This window comes from Paroedura picta, chromosome 11, assembly GCF_049243985.1.
Source record: "Paroedura picta isolate Pp20150507F chromosome 11, Ppicta_v3.0, whole genome shotgun sequence".
NCBI classification, from domain to species: Eukaryota; Metazoa; Chordata; class Lepidosauria; order Squamata; family Gekkonidae; genus Paroedura; species Paroedura picta.
Genome location: NC_135379.1, coordinates 61,021,687 through 61,045,464, shown reverse-complemented (window position 1 = coordinate 61,045,464; position 23,778 = coordinate 61,021,687). Strand labels below are relative to the sequence as shown.

Below are 23,778 nucleotides of genomic sequence, written 5' to 3'. Positions count from 1 at the left end.
AATCAGGGTGGACCTGGACAGATAGGGCCCGGACAGTCTCCTCCCAGGAAGCTCCCAAATATATAAGGGAGCGAAACAGTGTTAAGGATAGATAGTTAAGTCGGCGTAGATCATTGGGCATGGAATTACAAAATCTCAGCGAAATAGGCAGAGGATGTTCTCTTATGAGTTTGGGACTTTTGCCAAGCTACAGTCCCTTTGCTTCATAGTCTTATCACTTAATTGATCCCCAACTGCCATGAGCATTTATTTTAGCAAGATTTAATTCTCTCCCCTTTGCTGTTCTTCAAAGGAGATTTTCAAAAAGGCCTTTCTCTGAAAGAATATGTCCCTGTAATTCTGGCTGCATTGAAACCATCCTACATTGTTTTCTACAGTCCACTCTACACCATTATGGATGGGCAGCTCATAAACCCACTTTTCCCCAAAACAACATGGACTTAATAATGAACTATTTTCATTATTCATTTAATAATGAATTATTTTCCTACTGGGACATCAAGTTATTGATTGGGTTGCCAAGTTAGTACAGCTGGCTATGAGATCTCATAATTGTGGAACAATTAATACATTATAACTTATATTTCCTATCATCTTTTTTGTATGCCAACAAAGATCTTCTGATTCTGATATACACCTCCCCCTTCTTAAGAAAGCACAATCTTTTACCTGTAGTCAGCAATAATAACTAGGTGTTTTGCGTAGCCAGCAACAATCTTCTCCTGAGTCAGGCAGCCCCTAGAAGGAGAATACAAAACAAGCCTGGCGTCAGGAACCAGGGGCAGGGACCCAGTAAACTCACATCCAAACATCACTATCGGGCTTCAGGTCGAAGCTTGTAGCAAAAGTATTTTATTGGAGAAGCCAGCGTTCAGAGTCCACACTTTGCATATGTTCACAGACACAGTCTTTGACAGAGACACATGGGAAACAGGGTGGTCACCCTTTATACCTGGACCACCGTGGGAAAAGGGCAATAAACTGCTTGGGAGAGAACCGGGCATTCACACAGGAATGCAGGACCGGGAAAGCCTTTGATAAAGGGGGGGGGGGGAGGTGTGAAGGCTCCTACATCTGTTATTTATCCTAGCCGAGGAAAGCGCAACCTTGAAAGGAAAAGAAGAGATGGGAGAGAAGTGTAAACTGAAAGGGCCTTTTGAAATGAATAGCTGAGGAAAAAGAAAGGGGGGGGGGAAGTACTTCTGCACCCCACGAGCAACCGGAGGGGTGGCCGCCTGCACCAATGCACAACAACTGGCCTGACCACAAGCCACCCACCAGACGAATGACCTGCTGCCCAATTAAACTACCCTAAATCAAATTAGAACTGATTAACATACCCATCCAACAAATCAATTAACTCAAAATTATTTCGTTACTATCAACCCACATATTTATTTATTTATTTGATTTCTATAGTGCCCTCCCCGGAGGCTCAGGACGGTTTACGTGGAACTTATGAACAATACATTAAAAAATCAATAATACATGAATAACCATACAATGAGCCTCTTGTGGCGCAGAGTAGCAAGGCAGCAGAAATGCTGTCTGAAGCTGTCTGCCCATGAGACTGGGAGTTCGATCCCAGCAGCCGGCTCAAGGTTGACTCAGCCTTCCATCCTTCCGAGGTCGGTAAAATGAGTACCCGGTAATGACTGGGGAAGACACTGGCAAACCACCCCGTATTGAATCTGCCATGAAAACGCTAGAGGGCGTCACCCCAAGGGTCAGACATGACTCGGTGCTTGCACAGGGGATACCTTTACCTTTAACCATACAATACTAATAACAGGTAGTTGTAACAATAAACAGTGTAAACAATGCTACAGTGAATGGTACAAACAGGTCCAGAGCACTCTGGTGGAGTTCTGAGAGGGAGGGGAGCAGGGGCCCTTTGTTCGCTGTTGATTGTGCCTGGTCTCAACCAAATGCCTGGTGGAGGAGCTCCCTTTTGCAGGCCCTGCGGAATTGTTTAAGCTCCGTCAGGGCCCTGATCTCCTCTGGGAGCTCGTTCCACCAGGTGGGGGCCAGGACAGAGAATGTTCTGGCCCTGGTCGAGGCCAGGTGGACTTCTTTTGGGCCAGGGACCATTAGCTGGTTGGTAGCGGAGGAGCATAGGGCTCTTTTCGGGGCATAAGCAGGGAGGCGGTCCCTCAGGTACACTGGGCCCTGACTGCGTATGGCCTTGAAGGTAATTACCAGAAACTTTAACCTGATCCAGAATTAAACTGGCAACCCCTGCAGTTGGTGGAGAATGGGCCGGATGTGGGATCTCCACAGTGTTGCTGTGAGGATCCTGGCCGCCGCATTTTGGACCAGCTATAGTTTCCGGGTCAGGGCTAAGGGCAGGCCTGCGTAGAGCGAGTTACAGAAGTCCAGTCTAGAGGTGATCGTCGCATGGATCACTGTGGCTACGTGTTCTGGGGTCAGGTAGGTCGCTAGTAGTTTGGCTTGGCGGAGATGGTAAAATGCCAGCCGTGCTACCTTTGTGACCTGGGCTTCCATTGTGAGGGAAGTGTCCAGAATCACACCCAGGTTCCTGGCAGAGTGAGCTGTAGTAAGCTCTACGCCATCCACGGTGGGCAGGCGGGCTTCCTCACATGGCCCCTTCCTACCCAGCCACAGGACCTCCGTCTTTGAAGGATTGAGCTTCAGACGACTCTGCTTGAGCCATCTTGTCACTGCTTCCAGGCAGCTGGCTAATGCTTCTGGGGGAGAGTCAGGGCGGCTGTCCATCATTTACTTATAATCAAATCTTTCCAAATCAAATATATTGGCATACGTATTCAACAAACCAAGCTTTCTCAACTGGGGGGTTGTGAAAACCTGGGGTTTCTTGATGGGTCTTGGAAGGGTTTCCTGAATGGGTGGGAGTTGATTAATGGGCAGCCTTACGAGGGAGAAAAATTGCTGTGGTGGGAGCATGTGGTGTTTCCAGGTGTGGGTGGGAGCATGTGGTGTTTTCAAGGCCTTCCTGGGCAACCCCCCTCAGATGCGGGCCAACACTGCCAAAGCCTGCTGGGGCCATGGCGGACGCTGGCAAGACCTTTCTGCCCCCCAATCCAGATGGCTGGTTGGGACAAGGGGTGAGCATTTGGGGGCACCCAACCTGATGGTGGGTGACCAATTCCTGGCCTCCAGCCCCCATTCCCACCCACAGGATCTTGGGCAGGCATGCAGCCTTAGAGACCACCCTGTCTCTGGGGCTGCCTTGCATGCCAGCCTCTCCTTCCCCTCCTCCCATCCACCTCGCCTGGTCAGTTTACCTTCTGGAGGTCAGCCAGTCCGGCTGTTCTTCCAGGTGGAAGAAGTTGAAGGGGTAACTGGCCAGGGGGTGGGTCAGCCTACCTGACTGCTCAATTATCTTGGCTATGAGTTGTCCCTTCCTTTCACAAGTTAGATAGAAGAAAATATTTGACACTGATACAGGAAGAATGTTTATTTTGTATTATAATATGATTAATATTAGAATTATCACTGACAAAGACTTTCCCTTTGTTTCTCCCTTTCCCCAACATCATAACAAGAGAGGGAAATATCAGACAATAGATGGGGAATACAGTGTTAAGACCAGAAATGTTGGCGGCACTCTTACACTGAAGGTGCCTAAATCTCTTTGACCACCCAACTTAGCATAGTATTGTAACCAGTATCTCTAGGAGTGAGATTTTTCATAGATCCTTACAATTACTTGAAGAAGAAGAAGAGTTGGTTCTTGTCTTTTTCTCTACACGAAGGAGTCTCAAAGTGGCTTATAGTCGCCTACCCTTTCCTCTCCCCACAACAGACACCCTGTGAGGTGGGTGAGGCTGAGAGAGCCCTGATATCACTGCTCGGTCAGAACAGCTTTATCAGTGCCGTGGCGAGCCCGAGGTCACCCAGCTGGCTGTATGTGGAGGAGGGGGGGATCAAACCCAGCTCGCCAGATTTGAAGTCCACACTCCTAACAACTACACCAAACTGGCTCTCAGTTTCTTTTCTGAAGCAGAAACATTAGCAATCTTTAATGAACAGAATTAACTGTTATTTTAAAAGCAATTTGATTTATTGAGGGAATTCTTTAAATGCTTTGGATTTCAATTAAAAAACAATAGTGCTGTATAGTTTACACATGCCAGCAAATACTTCTGTGAAAAATCCATTCTATTCACTATATTTATGGCTCTAGTAAATGAGCCTCGGATGTGTGGCTCCTTAAACAGGCACTGGCTCCTTCTTGTTCCAATAGGTAGTGGTGCAAAGAACAAAAAACATCTATCAGAGGTCAACAAGTAGGAACAACTGAAACCATTTTCCAGTTGGCAGGGCATAAGAAAAACAGAGGTATTTCCAAGACTCAAATCCTACCATCCCTGGCAGGAAAGCAAAATGTCCTGTGACTGATGACCTGGAGTGTCTCTACCTGCTCAACAGAATCCACCTGTTGAGCAGAGTCCCATGTTTTATAGCCCATCAGTGGAGGAAAGGCTCCAAGAAAGGATTACCCTGTAGCACTTTCCATCCCAGTGCTGCTCATCGCACTGCATCTGATGTTTGGGAGAGAATAACCGGTTGGAGCACCTGCTTCGGTAAGATGAAAGGATAAATGACCATGAATCTAGCAGATCCTTTTTAAAAAAAAACTCCCATTTCAGAGATACATCAGAATCAAAAGAGCTTCAGAAAGAATCAAGTGTGTCCTTAACACCAAGCTCTAGGAATTAAAGTTTTCTCCATCATCATGTAAAACAGTGGTTCCCAACCCCCGGTCCGGGGACCAGTGCCGGTCCGTGGATCAGTCGATACCGGGCCGCAGCTCTTCCTTGTCCTCCTCCCCAGCTACTGCCTCAGGGGCTGCCCTGCCACTCTGCTGCTGGGTCACCTTTGGTGCTCTCCAGTGGCAGCCATGGCTGGGGCTCCTCCTCGGCGCAACACTGCGCAGCTACTGCTGGCAGTGCCCCCCAGTGGGCAGCAGGAAGTCAGAGGCGCCGGCAGGAAAACAAGTGAAGCAGGGACTCAGGCAGTGGCAGTGAAGTCCCTCAGCAAAAGACTACCCCCCCCCGGCCTCAGTAAAATTGTCAAGCGTTGATTGGTCCTCGGTGATAAAAAGGTTGGGGACCACTGATGTAAAAGATCCAGCTAATAGCTAAGACAGTGGACATCAATAACGTTATTCTCTTGTTCTCCCTGCAGGGAATAAGATTCTATTCTTACCCTCCTCCTTTGATAAGGTTGAGGTCCCCGTCAACTTCGTCAGCCCCATCAATAGCAACATCCAGCTACACACAAAACATAGGTGTTAACATTTTCTACTTCTGACAAGGAATCAGAGATGATCAGAAGGTAAGAAGAGTGGTCCTGTCTAGTCCAGCACTCAGTTTAAGCACATTGGCCCACCAGTTATACTCTAGTGCAGCCTTTCTCAACCTTTTTACCACTGAGAAACCCCTGGGACATTCTTTTGGCTTCAAGAAACTCTTGAAGTGATGTAGTGACAAGAACCTCTTGTAGTGATGTAAGCAGCCCACATCTTCCTGCCAAAACCCGGGAAGTCACATGTCACCAAAAGTGCCATCACCCAGACACTCCCACCAGATGTGACATCACCAAGCCACACCCACAGCACTCTTAAGTAACAGTACAGAAATATTTTCAGATAATTTGTTAATAGAACCACACCTGGCTACCAGTTTGCTCTTCTTCGCAAAAGGGAGCCTGCAGATAGAGGGCTGGGGCACGCCCCCACCCCCACCCCATGCCAGAAACGGGGTTGGGGCAGGCCTATATCACTACGTGGTGTGTCCCCCCCCCCCCGCAGTTAAGTTAAAATGAGTACTCACCCCTCTGGACTCCAGTCACTACCACATGTGATGAGCCTCTGCCACCAAGGATTTGTACGGTCAGAGCCCCTCACTTTCCCGCCCCCTTCAGGCCCATCACTGGCCATTTTGAGAGGGGGACTGACATGACCATATATGGTCATAACATCCAATTTAAATAAGACATTAAACATTAATTGACTCTCACTCAAACAATGAAAACCTTCTGAGGTCATCACGATCCCTGATTGAGAAGGCTGGCTCTAGAGGCCCACAAACAGGCATAAAGGCCAAGACTTTCCCCTGGTGTTGCCTTAAAGCACTGGGATTCAAATGCCCCTGAATATGGAGGTTCCCTTTTATCACCATAGCCAGGAGCCATTGAGGCTTGTGGCCATCACTTAATTATGAGAAGATTTATAGAAAGCCGCTTTCCCAAGTGGGCTCAGGGTGGTTTACAAAATAGTTAAGGCATTCTTAGTTAAAGTTTAAAACATCTTACAATTAAAACTTCCCACCTAAATTCCTTCCAACCCCACTTACCCCACCCCAACCATCTTCCATCTGGCCTACAGATTGGCTTTTGACCAGGAGCAAATGTCCAGCCAAGAGGAAAGGGGCAGGGGAACCTGCAAAGGGGAGGTGGGAGACCCACATGAAGTTAAATGGCCCTGGTAGCAGCTATAGCTCTGGCAGAAGAGTGCCCCGTGGAACCGGGGCAGCTCCGTCAGGGCCCTGATCTAAGATGGCCATTCATTCCACTAGGCTGGGGTGAGGGCTGAAAATGTCAATTTCAACAGTACAGCCCCCCCCCCCCCGCCCCTGGTGCTAAGCAGCAGTATACCAGGGTCATCTATGGCAAGGGCTACTGCTCTCTCCTTATCATTTCCCCTATTCGATTGGGATGCTGTTATGGGGGGGGATGGGTTGTGGATTATACCACCATTCTTCATATTTTGTATTTTTTATGTCCTGTTTGATATTTTAACTGGGTTTTATTGGGATTTTTAATTTTTGAACTATCTGTAACCTGCCACAAGCCAGTTCCGGAAGTGGCGGGATATAAAAATCCTAAATAAATAAAATAAATAAATAATACAGACTGAGTAATACTAGATTAATTCTTCCAATATGGAGAATTAACAGCTGGTAGGTGAGAAACAGATAATAAAGATACGAAAGGGATAGAGCCACACAGGGGAGAGAAAGAGGACACAGCAGTGAACAGAAAATTAGACACCTTCAGCAATCTTTGCAGGTCCTCTGCTTGTTGGTTTCTTTTTGTGTTGGTAGAACTGGCCTATCCTGCAAACGCTCTGCAACTATATTGGGAGGGGGTATGCCTAGCAGCCAAGAAAGAAAGCTAGTCTGTTACCTCAGGGTGTCGATCCAGGTCACTTAAGGTTAAGCCATTCTGCAGAATCAATTGGCGTGCCTGCAGGGAAAATTAAAAAAGAGAATTCTTTCTCGACTTCTGAAAAAACAAATTTATTCAGCAACCATCAGAGATCTATCTGTTTTTCTTAGGCAACATGTGAGAATATGCTACTTAACTTCCAAAAGGAGCACCCTACATCACCAAGATAACAAAGAACATCCTCCCTCAATGAAAAAAAGACTATTTCTATTCCTTACCAGTATTGTTGTTGTTGTTGTTATTATTAATAATAATGTAATTTAGATCACGCCCTTCACTTGAAGTTCAGGGAGGCGTACAATAGGTAAAAATATAACATAGTACAATATCATAAAACATTATAATTATTAGAAACTGAACAATCCATACACAAGGATTAGTACCTCTGCCTTTTAAATGGCCATCAACCGATTGACAAATCAATCTATCTATCTATTGGACAGAGAGAAACAAAGGGGGAATACACGGAGGAGGAGGCCCATTATTACCTAGTTATATCAATGCCGGCCTCAACCAAAGGCCTGGTGGAAGAGCTCCATTTCACAGGCCCTGAAGAATTGTTGAAGTTCTGACAGGGCCCTGATCTCACTTGGGAGCTCATTCCATCAGGCTGAGAACAGGGCTGAGATTGCCTTGGCCCTGGTCAAAGCCAGACACAGCTCTTTGGAGCCTGGGATCACTAATCTGTTGGCACTGGCAGAGCATCTAGCCCTTCAGAGGACATACTCAAATACACCCATTATCCACGGGCCAGAACGCCTCCGTTGGCAGCTGCAGGGCTTCTGGGAAAATCCCCGATAATGCTCGCTGCTACCGCAAGCACAGCCGTGTCCTAGCCTAAACAAATGCGGGAACTTCCGCAGCTTCCTGGTAACGCCAGGCGGTGGCAGGCCAGTGCTGTGCATAATCGACAGCGGCGAGCCTTTCTGTGTCCCTGTAGGGACATCGCACGCCCCTGCAGGCTCCGTGGAGCCACGAAGCTGGCATAGGTGACCCCTTGCCCCGCCAGAGTGTGTGGAGGGGGCCTGGCCACCCCCACTCCCCCCCAGCCCCTCCCAACTGCTGCCGCTTACCTTGGCCAGCAGCGTCCCAGGCCTCCTGGCCCCGGCTCAAAACGCATGCATGTTATGCCGGGGCAGCCCAGCATGCCCCGCCCCCGTACATACACAGCGGCAGCACGCAGTAGCTGCCGCCATGCATAAAGGGCCATAGGCAGTCCCTGATACAGTACAGATAAGGATAGCATCCAGTTCCTTCCATGGGGAAAAGGCCTGAATCTCACAGAAATGCCATCAGTGCAACTAACCTGTTATGCCAAGTCAGTTATTTAGATTCTTACACAACAAAAAGTGACAACACTCATCTGGAGAGGAGCAGAATTTGAACTTGGTATACAAATATGTTGCTAAGACACCATTTCGGCCTAAGTAACAAAACACATTTTGTAATTCCCTCCCTCCACCCAGACGGCAAAAATTAGGACACATATGATGCAGTAGGCATAGAGTGCAACAATTTTCAGCTCTTTCTAATTTTGGGAATATTTGTTATTTTGCTTGTAGAAAGCTAAAGCAGCAGTCCGCAACCTTTTGGCTGCCGCGGACCACTGCTCCGGAGTGGGGGGAGAGGGCGGCCCGGGGGCCCGTGCACACGCGGCAGCCCCAGCGCAAACACGCGTGCGCGGACTAATTGATCTGCACTTTGTTAGACCTCTGCTTTGAATTCCTTATTTATTTGCTTCATTAGTACCGGAAAGCAGCTTACATCCTTCTCCTCTGCTTTATTTTATCTTAACAACCCACTCAGGTAGGCTGAGTGTGTCTGACTGAGCCAGCGTCACACACCAAGCTCCCATTCTGAGACAGTAACCAACTACACCACAATTTCTTGTGAACAGAATGTTTCAGGAACATATTTGTTTGCTATATGTATTCTGCTCCCACAGCATTACTTTAAATCTGCTTCCCTTACAATGGAAGCCCAGATCACAAAGGTAGCGCAGCTGGCATTCTACCACCTCCGCCAAGCCAAACTACTAGCGCCCTACCTGACTCCGGAACACCTAGCCACAGTGATCCATGCGACGGTCACCTCTAGACTGGACTTCTGTAACTCGCTCTATGCAGGCCTGCCCTTAGCCTTGACCCTGAAACTACAGCTGGTCCAAAATGCAGCGGCCAGGATCCTCACAGCAACACCGTGGAGATCCCACATCCGGCCCATTCTCCACCAACTGCAGTGGTTGCCAGTTTAATTCCGGATCAGGTTAAAGTTTCTGGTAATTACCTTCAAGGCCACACGCAGTCATGGCCCAGTGTACCTGAGGGACCACCTCCCTGCTTATGCCCCGAAAAGAGCCTATGCTCCTCCGCTACCAACCAGCTAATGGTCCCTGGCCCAAAAGAAGTCCGTCTGGTCTCAACCAGGGCCAGAGCATTCTCTGTTCTGCCCCCCACCTGGTGGAATGAGCTCCCGGAAGAGATCAGGGCCCTGACGGAGCTTAAACAGTTCCGCAGGGCCTGCAAAAAGGAGCTCTTCCACCAGGCATTTGGTTGAGATCAGGCACAACCAACAATGAATGAAAGGCCCCCGCTCTCCCCCTCCCTTTCTCCCAGAACTCCACCAAAGTGCTCTGGACCTGTTGTGCCATTTGCACGGTTGCATTGTTATACTGTTATATTATTATTATTGTTATACTGTTCACTATACTGTTTTCTGTTACAACCACTGTTGTTATTATTATTATTATGTATGAGTATTAATGAAGACTGTTCCACGTATTATGTATATGTTTAATGTAAACCGCCCTGAGCCTCCGGGGAGGGCGGTATAGAAATATAATAAATAAATAAATAAATAAATAAATAAATAAATAAATAAATAAATAAACAAACAAACAAACAAACAAACAAACAAACTTGTGTGAAATCATTCTCAAATGCTGACGGAATGCAAAGAGTTAATCTGCATTTCAAAAAGAGACAGTTAAGAACAAACCTGAAAAGATGTAGGTATGCAAGTAATGTTGAGATTCTCTTGCTTCACTCTTGCTGCTGCAAGAAGAAAAATCCTGGGTTTGATATACAATCATAATAATAATCATGCAAGACAAGTCTACAAATATCTCTGCTCCTTCTCTTGTAAGTATCCAAGTTATTAGGCTTCATCCTACCTGCATAGAATAAAAGGACTAAGTACAGAAACAACCAGTGATGATATTAACATTTCCTGTTCATTGACTCAAAACATGTTATGTTACTTATTATTTATTTATATTTATATACCGCCCACCGTGAAGGCTCAGGGCGGTTCACATGAAACAGAAAGGATACAGATAACTCAGTTTAACAATAATACGGTGATAATGGCAACCAACATAGTAGAACAGTAGAATAATATGGAGAATATTAAATTAATGCATATTGATAGCCCAGTGGGTTGGGCAGAACTGCAGGGGGAGGCCCATGGGAAGTGGTAGTTCAGGTCAACCTCAATCAAATGCCTGGCAGAGGAGCTCCCTTCAAGCCATGCATAACTGTTCAAGTTCCATCAGGGCCCTGATCTCCTCTGGGAGCTCATTCTACCAAGTGGGGGCCAGGATTGAGAAAGCTCTGGCCCTGCTTGAGGTCAAGCAAGCTTCCCTGGAGCCAGGGATCACCAGAAAGTTGGAGGTGCTGGAGCATAAGGCTCTTTGGAAGATTTAAGCAGAGAGAAGATCCATCAGATACACTGGGACCAGACTGTATATGGCCTCAAGGGTGATAACCAGAACCTTAAGCCTGTTATGTCATCTGTCCATCACAACAGGATCCCCAAGGCAAAGAGCACAAAAAAATAAAAGATTTCAGCATTAAAACAACATCTCAAGCTATCTGTAAACCACTCCGTGGGAACAGTAGTAATAAAACACTAAGGGCAATGTGGGAGGAGAAAGGAGCAGGGCGGGGCGAGTCTGGGATAAAAACTTGCAGAGGCCAATCAGGAGCTGTGGCCCCTCCTAGTGTCAGTCCGGGAGGTGAGGGGGCCAGGGGAAGAGACTTCTCCGCTGGGAAATCGGGGTGGAGGGTTGGGGAAAGGCTTCCGTGTGGCGAAAGGAGGTTTTGGTTTCTGCTCCTTTCACCACCCGGAAGCCGGAACCACGTGGGGGGGGGGGGAGAAAGCTGTTCCTAGTCCTGGTTCCTCAAAGAGCCAGCAACCGCACTGCCAGGGCAGCTGGAAACGGCTGCTGCCTGGGGGGGGGGGCCATTCCCCGTTGCCCGGCCAGCACAACCACTGGCTCCAAGAGCTGGCGATGGCGCTACCCAGGCGGTTGGCAACGGCTCCTGCTCGGGGGAGGGAAGCCCTCCCTGCTCCCCCCACCCCACACCTGTACCGCGGTTCCTTCCCCCCCTGCCTCATCCCTTTTCATGGCAACCCACCCACCCACCTTCCTCTTCTTTCTGCCTCTTACTCTCCCTCTCGCTTGCTCTCTTTCGGCCTTTTCTGGCTTTCTTTCTAACTTCCTTCTTTCCTTCTATCGATCCACTCACCCCTTAATCTCCTTTCTCCTTCCCATCCATCCATTTCTCTTCTGCCTTTTCCTTCCATTCTTTCTCCCCTTGCTTACTCTTCCTTTCTCCCCTTCTCTCTTTCACTTTCTCTCCCTTTCTCCACGACTGCCTGCCTGGCTGCCTACCTTCCCTTCTCCTCCCTCCCTCCCTCCACCACTGCCCGCTAGCGCCCACTGTATTCTTTTTACAGCGAGCTTAATTTCAAGTATAAATATAATTAAACAATTCAATGACACATATAAACACAAATACATTTAATACAACCAGGGAGGAGGGCCAGTAACAGCGGAGGAAGCGGGGAATGCCAAACAAAAGAAGAAAGCGTTTGAAGAGTCTGATGGATGACAACAGTTTTCCTGGTTTCATTAATGAAATTTCCCAGGTGCCAACATTCAGCAAAAATCCTACTGAGTAATTCTTGAGATCCCAGCTTCAGCCCTGTAAGTTCCTTGATCACGTCATCCCCCCTTTTTATTTCCCAAATCTTTGGTTTGCAGATTGCTCAGGAAAATACAAAATTGGCCTCTTGTGCAACACCAAGCACTTGGGAAAGTGGGAAGCTGCAAAACAAATAAGAAGCAAAATAAATCCACACTGCTATGGACCCCCTTCTCTCTGTTCTATTGGACACATCCTTAAGACACCTTAAAGTTTCTATACATGACCAGGTTCAAAGCCCGTTCCTAAGAATAGGCCTTGAAAGGGTTCCCTCCCCTGGCCAGGCAGCTTAAGGTGGCTTTGGGCCGCAGCTCGCAGCCAGATCAAGTGGGGTGGGCGAGGGTTGGGCAGCTCGAGACAGAGCTGCTTAGTAGGCAGTCAGCAGGCCGGGAGGCCCTCGTCAACAGGCTCAGCCTAGCAGGCCAGGAGGTCCTCATTAGCAAGCCCTCCACCACAACCCTTTGCCCAGGGCCCTCTCCCCTTACCTGCTGCTGGCTCCAGGCACTGAGGCGTCTGAGAGCAAAGAGGTTAGAGTCCAGGGCCGGAGGGCGTGAGCTGCAGGGGCAGGGCCAATCAGGGCAAAGCTGGCTGCACCCTGATTGGCCCTCTTCTAACTTGGACAGCCGGGCACGTCCCACCCCCTAGGCTGTTTCAGAAATACAGTATTTGCTGGCGTATAAGACTACTTTCCCCCCCTGAAAAACATGCCTCCAAGTGGGGTCGTCCTATACGCCGGGTGCCCTTCAGTTGGGATAGACATAGCTGCCCATAGTGGCCCATAGTACTGTAATGTAATGTAACAAACTCTATATTTTGAGTGGAAATGTTGGGGGGTCGTCTTATACGCCCAGTTGTCTTATACGCCGGCAAATACGGTATATAGAGGAACAACAATGGATAAGGATGTCAAAGTTTTTAATTATGCATCTGTTCTTATAAGTTTGCTAACCAAGTGAATGTTGGATAGATTTCAATCCCCCCTCAATTTCTTCACACTACCCCGATGGCTTCAATATTTCGTGACAATTTAAATCACTATTTACACTATATGCAATTGGTAGAGAGATCACATGGACCTGTCCCATCATTGGGGCTGCCAGGTGGACCTAAGATGGGCTTGGGCATGTGAAATTGAATGCTTGAGGGCTCAAGGTGAACAGTCTTTAGCTTACATTGTACCCAGAAACTGGCTTCCAAGCTTGGGCCTGCACATGTTGGGATTTACAGATATGTGTTCAGCATAAACACCAATTCCAATTGGTAATTGTCCTTTGGCAGAATTGGTTTGAACCTGTCACACTCCTCCCAAAAATGTCCAATAAGAGAATAATTTCCATCTAGCAGAACATGACTTCTCCCTCTGCTATGCTACAGCCCAAATGACCTAGGGTGGTGGTTCTCAACCTGGGGGTCGGGACCCCTTTGGGGATCAAACAACCCTTTCACAAGGCAGGGCAAGCAGCTTGGCGGGGGGGGGGCACCATCCACACAACAGCCTTGCGAGGTAGATCAAGATAGAGCTGTCTGGAGCAGCAGAACAGAGTGAGATGGGCATGGTGGGACAAGAGGAAGAAATGAACTAAGAAACCCTGGAAAAAAACCAATTTATATACAATCATGAACCATGGATCTTCATGCCATTGGTCAGTTTTGGTTTAATTTCTGTGAAAGAACACTTCATAGGCTTATGGTTGGGGGTCACCACAACATGAGAAACCGTATTCAAGGGTCGCCGCATTAGGAAGGTTGAGAACCACTGACCTAGGGCACGCTGCTTTTGGCTACTCCCCAAAAGAACAAGAGGATGGAGGCCTACTGTGGGAGAAGTAAATTGGCAAGAGGAACCACCCACCCTGGGCACAGGGAAAGGATCATTGGATCCACGCGCACAGAATTTCATCTGAAGCAAGACCAGCAGTCTGCCTGGGCAGTGTGATTTTTTTCATAGGAGCTATGAAAATACATACCCAGACGATTTACAGCGTGAACTATTGTAGAGCCACTGCCAATCCCAAGGATGTGATTATTCTACAGATTGAAAGAGTCACATTAACATTTTGCATCCAAAACGAACCATGTAATTGCACTGCTTATTGTAGCTGACAGAACGTATCAAGCACATGCAAAGGGCTTAGCATCCCCGACACGTGAAAGAGACACGGACATCAACAATGTACAGATTCAGAGCATAATGGACGGACACAACGGATCTTCCTAAGAAGCTGGGGAAAGGTCAGGGTTTAGCCGAAGACTCTGGGCTGTCTGAAAACAGCAACCCCAGGCCTCAACAGAAGCAGCACCTAGAGCCAGCGGAGCATTATGGTCTCCAGTCTTGGTTCCTGTCCCTTTTCCAGATTGGGCCCTGGAAGGAGGCTGTCGCTCAGGCCTTGCCCCAGCCTGGCTGCTTCTCTCTAGGGCAGGGGTAGTCAAACTGCGGCCCTCCAGATGTCCATGGACTACAATTCCCAGGAGCCCCCTGCCAGCATTCGCTGGCAGGGGGCTCCTGGGAATTGTAGTCCATGGACATCTGGAGGGCCGCAGCTTGACTACCCCTGTTCTAGGGTTCCACGGCAGCCGCCAGGCGAGGCCTTCAGCCAGGGGAGGGCCCCGGGAGACGGGCCTTGGACCAGGGGCGACCCCTCCACCTCCCTGCCTCACCCAGGGGCAGGCGGCGAAAACAAGGCAGGAGACGACAAGCCCACTCGGGGGCGACGGAGGGAAACCAGCGGGCCGCTCCCCTCCCCCCTTGTTCCCGGGCCGGGGTTGCTCGGCGTGGGGCTCCGGAGGCGCACCTGCACGTGGGCGTCGACGGCGACGCAGGCCGCCCGCCGCTTCGCCTCCTCGGCCACAGCCATGCCGCCCCTGCCGCCCAGCGCCCGGGGGAGGAGGAGGAAGAGGCGCGCGCCCGACACGCCCCGCGCTCGCATCCCGCCTGCCGGGGCTCACGGGACTTGTAGTACCGCGGCCGGACAGGGAACTACGGCCCCCACAATGCACCGGGCCCCGGGGCGGCCGGCCCTGGGAGCCCTCGCCGGAAGGGCCGGAGGGCAGCGGCACGGCACCCCCTGAGGGGGCAGCGGGCGGCGCGGCTTTCCTGGCCGGGTTCCCTCCTTCGTCCCGTCCGGCGTGAAGAGGCCGCCGCCTTCTCCATGGCCCTTGGCCGGCTGCAAAAGTCTTGCAAAGGCGCCCCTGGGGGCGGGGCATTTCCAGGCGAGCAGACACCTCACGTCACGACGACGGCCAGCCGGGCCCCGCCTCCCTGCACACTCAGAATCGGCCACGTAGGACGCGCTGGAGGAGGCCAATCAGGAAGAGGCGTGTCTAGGCAGCCTCCAATCACGTCTCTCCGGCGCCCGCCTCCAAACTCCCCTCCGGACGAGGGCCGGCCTGCCTCACCCGACGAGCAGCCTTTTGATTGGCGGCGGAATTTAGCCGCCTCCCTGTCATTGGTCGGGTGCGCCTTCGTGACCTCCGTGTTGTGGGAAGGGCGGCTGCCCAATCGGGGCTGGAGGGGCGTGGCCCGTGAGCGCTCTGCCCAATGAGCAGCCCGGTGGGCGAGGGCCGGGGAGCGGAGGCTGGTGCCACGCAGGCGCAGTGGGGCGCTGGGGCTCGCCTTCCTCCCTCCCTCCCTCCGTCATGAGGTAACGGCGCGGCCGAGGCAGGAGGCCAGCCCGGTCGCTCGCTCGCTCGCTCGGACGGTGGGTCGCCCGCCGATGCTGGGGCTGCGCGCCCCGAGGGCCCGTCCTGTCCCCGCCGCGCTGGTGCTCGGGCTGCTCCTGCCCTTCTGCGTCCTGCTGCGCGGGGCGGGCGGGGCGAAGCGGGCCGGGCTGGGGCTGGGCGTCGCCGCGGCTGCCGCGCTCCCGGTGGCGGGCGACGTGACCGTGGAGGATGACGAGAGCAGCGGCGTGGCCCAGGCGGCCGAGCAACAGCAGCAGCAACAGGAGGAGGAGGAGGAGGCGGCGGCGGCGCCCGCGCGGAGCGGCGGCAGGTGAGCCTTGGGCCTCGTCGTCGAGGGGGAGGGGCAGGACCGGCCCTCGGTCGGCCGGCCTTGGGGGGCTGCTCCTGAGCGGGGATCGGCGCTTGGGGGGACTCCGTGACGCCAACGGCGGAGGCAGCCGCGGCCCCTCCGGGATGCCCGCCGAAGGGACGGGGCGGAGGCGCCGCCGCTGGCTCCTCCGAGGCTGCACTTCATTTCGTGCTTGCACAGCTGGCTCGTTCCTGGCACACTTTCGCTTGGTTTGTGATGTCTGAATTCAGACCCAAGGAAGCCTGGATGACGTTATTCGCTGCCTCGGAGTGAGATATTGGGGACCTTTGGGGGATTACGTTTTTTTAATCCATATTTTTAATGTTAAAGCTTAGCTCATCATCCAAACCCAAAATATTATGGCATCCCTTTTTATTGTAACTGGAATTTCTGTCCAAATTATATACTTCCTTTTGTTTACTCTGGAATCTAACTACCTTCAACTTATAGTTCTCCTACTCTGATGCCAGAAGATGGCAAACAGCAGTTGCATCACTTTTGTTACTCAAACAAAGGAAATTAAGTATTGTATATATTTTCCTGGGGAAATTTTTTTCTTTCAGGGCTTCAACATTTCTGGAAATCTTATCTTTTGCATGCATGTCGCCTTGATGCATGGAAAATGACTTGTAATAACAGGACATACACCTTTAAATCATCAAGTTCCCTTGCTCATGTTGAAGTTGAAACCTCCGCATGGGTCCGCCTCTCCCATTATGTTTCCCAAAGGACATTGCATTGAGCAAATACCAGGTTTTGGGAGATATCTAGCTGGCCTTCACAAGAGCCAGGGCCTTTTCAGCCCTGGCTCCTCTCTGGTGGGTTGAGTTGCCAGTGGAGTTCCGGATCCTGACCAAGCTGTCAAAGTTCTGTTGGGTCTGTAAAACAGCATTCTTTGTGCTTTGTGAAGTTTATAGTTCTAAATGTATACTATTGTTGGAAAGTGCCCTGAGCCCATCATTGAGCTATTCATATAACTTAAATTGTAAAAATTAATGTCTATGAAAAAGACAGTCAGTTTGCTGAGAAGTAGTGTAAAAGAAAAGGCCTTCCATACAGGACAGAAGAGCAGACACTGGGCTCCCACCATGAGCCTTTGTATGGGGGTTCCAGTACTCTGTCTATCTTGGGACTTCCCCTTTTCATTTGAGTGGATTCAACCAGATTGACTCTATCTCATGTTAACCCCTGACCCTTTTAGCTATGCTACTGCTTTTAACCTCTTTGGCTGCTTGGTCTTGCATCTTGCTTCATCAAACATTTTTTTATTTTTAGCAACCTAGCTGTAGTTTTCTATCTTGTTAAGTTTATGTTCACCACACATTATCCTCCATTGTATATCTTGTTAAGCTAATGAAGCTATATGCTGATTAAGTGGACTCCACTGGAGCAGCAGCCTTACTGCTGATAATCAAAGTGAGCAGCATTCATGTATGCAGGAAAATATCACTGAAATGTGCTTGGTGAACTGGAATGAATCCACATTACTTAACATATTTGAACATTTAAGAAGTTTTTGAGCTTCAAAATGAGGTCTCATTGTCTTCTGTAGATATAATATCTTGTTGTACAGATAAAGAATCAGTACATGTTGTGCAGAAGATGTGATTATGAATAAATTGGGGGGGCATGGTTAGGTATTTATATTGCAACAGATGTAAAGACTACAAAATCTCACCCAAATCCATGCCTGTCATGCAACCCCTGTTTGTAGATATTGCCCCATTTTATGTTTGTACATTGCTGGGGTCCTTTGTGTGTGTGGTGGGAGAGGGACATGAGATACATTTAAAATATATCTGGGTTATATACAACTGCCCACACAGAAATCTCAGCATTGCAGAACGACCAACATCATAGTAACCTCACTTTTGCTTCTCACTTATGCACATATTTTTTCACCTGTAGATCATTGATAATTATAAGTACTTTGGATGGAAGGATTGCTGCACTGGACCCAGAGGACAGAGGTAGAAAACAGTGGGATCTGGATGTGGGATCTGGCTCTCTTGTCTCCTCTAGCCTCAGTAAACCAGAGGTACGAGTCCTGCTTTAATCTTTGACTTGTAAATTGTACTTTTTATAATGTTTTTTAAAGGAAACATTTTAGAAAGAAATCTTAACATCTGTGTTCCATTTGACATTTAACCCAGAAAAGAATCGGTTTCAATAGAACTTAACTTTAATTTTTAAATCATTAATTCTGAAGTCAACAGCTCTAAGGGTATTAGCTGGTAAACTGACAATTAAAAAAAGTGTTTGTCTTTTGGTTAACAGCTCTGCCTTTTCACTCTGAGGGGAAAGGCATCTGAGCATGGGTGACTGAGAATGAACATAAAGGTGGTCCGCGTGAGGAACCCTATGGGCCGAGGGAGGCAGAGATCCTTAGGTACCTGAGCTGATACAGTATTGCTAGAAGCCGCCCAGACAAGTGAGCTGGAGCATTTGGTACTAAATAATAATTTAGATAGAGCCTCTTGTGGTGCAGAGTGGTAAGGCAGCAACATGCTGTCTGAAGCTGTCTGCCTATGAGGTTGGGAGTTCGATCCCAGCAGCCAGCTCAAGGTTGACTCAGCCTTCCATCCTTCCGGGGTCAGTAAAATGAGTACCCAGCTTGCTGGGGGGTAAACGGTAATGACTGGGGAAGGCACTGGCAAACCACCCCGTATTGAGTCTGCCATGAAAACGCTGGAGGGTTGTCACCCCAAGGGTCAGACATGACCCGGTGCTTGCACAGGGGATACCTTTAATTTTTACCTTTAATAATTTAGATACTGTAGTTGTTTCCAAAGCATAGTAGAGTGGTTAAAATCAGTGAGATATTATTATAGGTGGGATGTGTTAGGGAGACAATATTGCTGTGTGTGGGGAAGACAGCATAGAGGCAAGCTAGAAAATGTCAGGGAATAAATTTCCCTGAGGAATTTCTGTCAGTGGAGATACTGGGCCCTAAGTGTCAATGGAAAGTATGAGTATACTATGTAGATCTTAGGATGCAGTAATAGGGAAGGTGATTAAGATAGAGAATGTTTTAATAATGGGTGACTTCAGCCACTTCTGCATTGACTGGTTTAGAATTCACCACAGCTTCCTGTGATACCTCAGTTGGGTCTTAATAAACTGCAGACTACAAGTGCCCAAGGTCATATTTTGATGTTGTCCTCCTCATTGGTGCATCTTGAGATGGAGTTGGCAGCATGAATATGCAGGGACTACTGCAGTTTTTTGCAAATGCAGGACTGTGCATCAAACAGGATAAGTGTGCTTCAAATTGAATTTTTAGGATATCTGATAAAGATGGAATGCATCCAAACCCAGCTAAAGTAAGGACTATTCATGATGCTCCAACTCCCCTTGCTGCCCTTTTTGTTGTTGGGATGTTGTGTCCTTGATCTAATGGGCCAGGAGACTTTGCATAAGGGAGGCCTGTGGGAGTTGGAGACTATAAGTGCCCAGTGACCATCATGTCAATAAAGAGACCATTTCCTCTGACAGAGTTTGCTTGTTGAAGACAATTTTCTCAAATCCCACAATAAATTTACTTTTCTTTACTGATCCTCTCCTTAGCATCGGTCATTTTTATCTATGCTTCTTGCTCTCGGTCTCTTAACAGTTGTTTTCCAGCTGTCTCTCCCTGTCGGGTCTTATTTTTCACTCTTAGGGAGAGATGGAACCTACTATGTCCATCACAGTCACTTGTTCTTTTATCTCGTTTTAATAATTAGGTACCTGTAGCATGTATCCACTTAGTCAGATCTTGTTACTTTTACTTACTTTCTTTTTCAGCAATAATGCTGGAAAATAGAATGAAATCCCGAATAATTCTAGACTCTTGACTGAATAATTCATAGAATGATAGAATCATAAAATAATAGAGTTGGAAGGGATCTTCTGGATTATTTAGTTCAACCCCCTGCACTTTGTGGAACATTCACAACCCTATCACTCATCCACTGTAATCTGTCACCCCCTTGAACCTTCACAGTCTCTCCATTAGATGGCTATCCAGCCTCTGTTTAAAAATTTCCAAAGATGGGGAACCCACCACCTCCCAACGAAGCCTGTTCTACTGATAAACTGCTCTGTCAGGAACTTCTTCCTGATGTTTAGATGGAATTTCTTTTGAATTAATTTCATCCCATTCGTTCTGGTCCTCCTCTCCAGGGCAAGAGAGAACAACTCTGCTTCATCCTCTACATGGCAGCCTTTTAAATACTTGAAAATGGTTATCAGATCCCCTCTCAGTCATCTCTCCAGGCTAAAAAGACCTCCATCAAAGATTTTGGTCCATTTCTAGATTCCAGATACTATAGGATATTTTTGTTGTATATTTTTGCTGTTTTGACTTTTAACAATACTTGTCAATTTGATTCTTTCTAGGTATTTGGGAACAAAATGATAATACCTTCCTTGGATGGTGACCTTTTTCAGTGGGACCGTGACAGAGAAAGCATGGAAGCCGTCCCTTTCACTGTTGAGTCTCTGCTTGAGTCATCCTACAGGTTTGGGGATGATGTTGTCTTGGTTGGAGGAAAATCCTTGACAACGTACGGGCTGAGTTCATGCTCAGGAAAGGTAAAAAAAAAATGGCACATAGTAGTAAGACTTCTCTCGTTGTTTATGGAAGTTGAAGTTGCTTTTGAATTTGATACCCTGCCAGGTCCACTGAAGGTAGTGGTGGCCTCGCTTTTACAGTATCCCAGGATTCTTATCCTGAGAGACTTCAGTTCCACATGGAGGAACCTGCCATCAGTAAGAACCCAGACCTCGTCTCATCCATGGCGATACTAGAGCTCTTGCCCATAAAGGAGTCTGCAACCTGGACTTGATCTTTGGTGCAGGATTGGATGTGGATCTGATTGCAGTGAACCCTATGCCATGGTGAAGTCATATTGCTCTGGAGGCCTGACGCCATACCCCACTCCCTCCCTTTGTAGGCAAAGGGCACATTTATGCCTTATGGCATATGGATCAAGTAGGACTGATGGATCCTGTAGAACAGTGGTCCCCAACCTTTTTATCACCAGGGACCAGTCAACGGGGGGGCGAGGGGTAGTCTTTTGCCAAGGGAGGTTGCTGCCACTGCCTGAGCCCCTGCTCCAGTTGCTTTCCTGCCGGCACACCTGACTTTCCGCCGCCCGCTGAGAGGCACTGCTAGCAGCAGCTGCGCAGTGCTACACTGAGGGGGAGCCCCACACATGGTGGCCATTGGAGAGCACCAAAGGTGAGCCGACGGCAGAGTGGCAGGGCAGGGCAGCCCCCGAGGCAGCAGCCGGGAAGGAGGACGAGGAGGAGCCGTGGCCCAGTACCAACTGACCCATGGACTGGGGGTTGGGGACCATTGCTGTAGAATACCTTGAATGCTCTGCAAGACCTGATACCCTTAGAGTTTACTATATGAGGTAGTTAACAACTGGTAATTGTGACTATCAGTGGCCATTGATGCAATCACCCCCCGCTCCCCCGATGCCCTCTCCGCCTCCATTTGAAGTCAGCCCTTTTGAACATTGGAGAGCTGAGACGGTTAGAGCAAGTTTGGAGGAAAACTCAGGATGAGCTGGCAAGAACAACCTACAGGACACTTATGAGACCTATGAGATGGCAGTGAAGACTGCAAACGGATTTCTATGCAGCCTCCGTTGCATCCGTGAGCTCATGCTCAGCTCATCTGTTTAAGTTACTTTGTTCCCTTACTTCCCTCAAAGAATGGTGCTCAAATAATAGTTTGCTTTAAGCTGTGAGGCTTTTGTAAGCTCTTTTGCAGATAAAATTTTGTCTGTCTGCTGCAACCTCCCTCCAACACACATACACCCCTTGCCCTTACAGACTGGACAACTCCTCCCCTTCCTCTTTCCATTGCTAAGCTCTAGCTCCCATTTTATTCCTGGATACAACGGGCTTTGCCCCTAGTAATAATAATATTATTATTAAAAAACCCAATTGCACAGTAGTGTGAACTCTGGAGTGTGATCTTTGCTGGGGTGTAAGCATTTGATATTGCAGTGTTTCTTTTTGCTCTTAGTACTAAAGAGGTCTGGAATTTATGTATTATTTATTATATTTTATAATAAATTATAAAGCATATATTATATATGCTTTTCTTTATAGAAGCAATCTCTAATTGAATGGCAAAATGTAAATTGATTGAAGTCAGTTTCTGCATAATCTGTAAGGCTGCAATGCTAGACTGAGGAGAAGATATGGGGAGACTAAGGTGGTACTTTACTCTCCAGGTGAAATACATATGCTCGGCAATGGGCTGTCGTCGCTGGGAAGAGGAAGAGGTAGAACAGGAAGATATTCTTCTCCTGCATCGGACTCAGAAAACAGTTCGAGCTGTTGGGCCCCGCAGTGGCAATGAGAAGTATGTAAAAGACTGCTGGCTTTGAAATAAGATAGAGAAACAGCATTTGTGGCTGTAAGCATGCTGTTTCCTAGAATATTTATCGTCTAGATCAGCCTCTCTCAACTTTTTTATCATTGAGAAACCCCTGGAACATTCTTTGGGCTTTGAGAAACCCCAGAAGTGGCACAATGATGCAGAATGTAGTTGGGAAACATAGCTGTGTATACACCCATCTGGGGCCTCTCCCCTTCCCACCCCCTCCAGGGTCATCATTGGACATTTCAGAAGGGGTGGGCAGGGGTAGTATATAAACTGAATGAATAAATATCACCCAATAAATGTTATCAGATTTGTAAAATATATAAAAAATGAACTCCCACCAATTTGTGAAACCCTTCCAGGGCTGTCAAGAAACCCTAGGGTTTCACGAAAGTCTAGTTGAGAAAGCCTGGTCTAGATGAACTTAAGGTCAGAAAAATCATCAGTTAATTTAGCTCTGTTAGTGATGAATCCCCCCAGCTGACAACTCAGCTGGCTAAGTTTTGTGCCACCGCCATAAGAATCTGATTCTCTAAAGTAGCATAATTTTAAGTTCTATTTTTTGATCTGTTTTAAATTGTATTATATCAAATGACCATATTCTTTTGGTATTTTATGTATTAATAACTTCATATGCCGGTCTAAACCAGTGGTCCCCAACCTTTGTGAGGCTAGGGACCAGCGGCAGCAGGGAGGGCGATTGCCCGGCTGCGCAATCTGCGCACACGCATTGAGCATGCGCAGCCGAAATCGCGCATGCGCAAAAGTGCACCGCATGTGTGATTTCGGCCGCGCATGTGCAATGGCCGTGCACGGCCCTGCTTCCCTCTCCCCCCCTCCCACAGTAAGAAGCTTCCCGGGCTGCAAGCGTGCGGCCTGGGAAGTTTTTTACTGTGGGGGGGGGCCGGGAGAGGGAGCCACGGCCCGGTAGTTGGGGACCACTAGTCTAAACGACTGAAATAAAGTCTGAACTGAACTGAGCTCTGTTAGTGTCTTTTCACCTAGACTCCATGGTCATTAAAAATGAATACATGCAATTGCCTTGTCATAGTACATTGACTAGGAGGGAGAGATGGTGGCTGAATGTTACAGCAACAGATGCTCTTTGGTTCAGTTCATAACATCTCCAATTAAGAAACTGGTTACAAGTGATGTGAAGTCCC

At 48.4% G+C, this 23,778-nt stretch overlaps 2 protein-coding genes across 5 annotated transcripts in view; one reads left to right on the top strand and one right to left on the bottom strand.

Annotated features, from left to right (window-relative positions):
• Positions 1-15,460, bottom strand: part of RPIA (ribose 5-phosphate isomerase A) — a 29,898-nt gene extending 14,438 nt beyond the window's left edge. The window contains exons 1-6 of one of the 4 annotated variants that reach the window (XM_077303866.1): positions 14,996-15,331; positions 14,171-14,231; positions 10,213-10,268; positions 7,174-7,233; positions 5,194-5,258; positions 670-738 (exon numbers count right to left, since the gene is read on the bottom strand). In XM_077303866.1, coding sequence (XP_077159981.1) covers positions 670-738; positions 5,194-5,258; positions 7,174-7,233; positions 10,213-10,268; positions 14,171-14,231; positions 14,996-15,130 — 446 coding nt within the window. In that variant the 5' untranslated portion in view covers positions 15,131-15,331. Of the gene's footprint in view, positions 1-669; positions 739-5,193; positions 5,259-7,173; positions 7,234-10,212; positions 10,269-14,170; positions 14,232-14,995 lie in introns of all 4 variants that reach the window. The other 3 variants (XM_077303864.1, XM_077303867.1, XM_077303865.1) reach the window with 3 other exon arrangements.
• A 353-nt stretch (positions 15,461-15,813) lies between these two features.
• Positions 15,814-23,778, top strand: part of EIF2AK3 (eukaryotic translation initiation factor 2 alpha kinase 3) — a 38,284-nt gene continuing 30,319 nt past the window's right edge. Inside the window, exons 1-4 of the mRNA XM_077303863.1 lie at positions 15,814-16,191; positions 18,139-18,268; positions 20,611-20,805; positions 22,464-22,594. Coding sequence (XP_077159978.1) covers positions 15,917-16,191; positions 18,139-18,268; positions 20,611-20,805; positions 22,464-22,594 — 731 coding nt within the window. The 5' untranslated portion in view covers positions 15,814-15,916. The remainder of the gene's footprint in view (positions 16,192-18,138; positions 18,269-20,610; positions 20,806-22,463; positions 22,595-23,778) is intronic.